General features: G+C 64.5%; 1 protein-coding gene across 1 annotated transcript in view; it reads right to left on the bottom strand.

Moving 5' to 3' along the window:
• Window positions 1-304, bottom strand: part of LOC103781770 (voltage-gated potassium channel subunit beta-2-like) — a gene marked incomplete at its 5' end in the record, with an annotated part of 2,082 nt that continues 1,778 nt past the window's right edge. Inside the window, one exon of the mRNA XM_008949495.1 lies at window positions 1-194. Coding sequence (XP_008947743.1) covers window positions 105-194 — 90 coding nt within the window. The remainder of the gene's footprint in view (window positions 195-304) is intronic.

Genomic DNA, 304 nt, shown 5'->3' on the forward strand with positions numbered 1-304 from the left:
TGGCTCTCGGCTCTCGTGGTGCAAACCACGCTCTCCACTTTGCTCCAACAAAGCGTAAGCAAGCGAACGGGCGGCGCGGGCTGGGCGGCGCGCTTGGGGCACGCTTAGGATCTGTAGTCCTTCTTGCTGTAGGGTTTGTTGCCCAGGATGCTATCGATCTCGTGGACGATGGAAGACGACAGTTTTGGAAGGACCTGTGGGGGACAGGGAGCGCCGGTGGGTGCCAGGTTTGCACGGCAGCCGTGCCATGCTCGCCGCCTCCGCCCCGCCACCTCGATGCCGCTATGAGCGGCAGGTCCCCCGC

This window comes from Merops nubicus, unplaced genomic scaffold, assembly GCF_000691845.1.
Source record: "Merops nubicus isolate BGI_N331 unplaced genomic scaffold, ASM69184v1 scaffold28070, whole genome shotgun sequence".
NCBI classification, from domain to species: domain Eukaryota; kingdom Metazoa; phylum Chordata; class Aves; order Coraciiformes; family Meropidae; genus Merops; species Merops nubicus.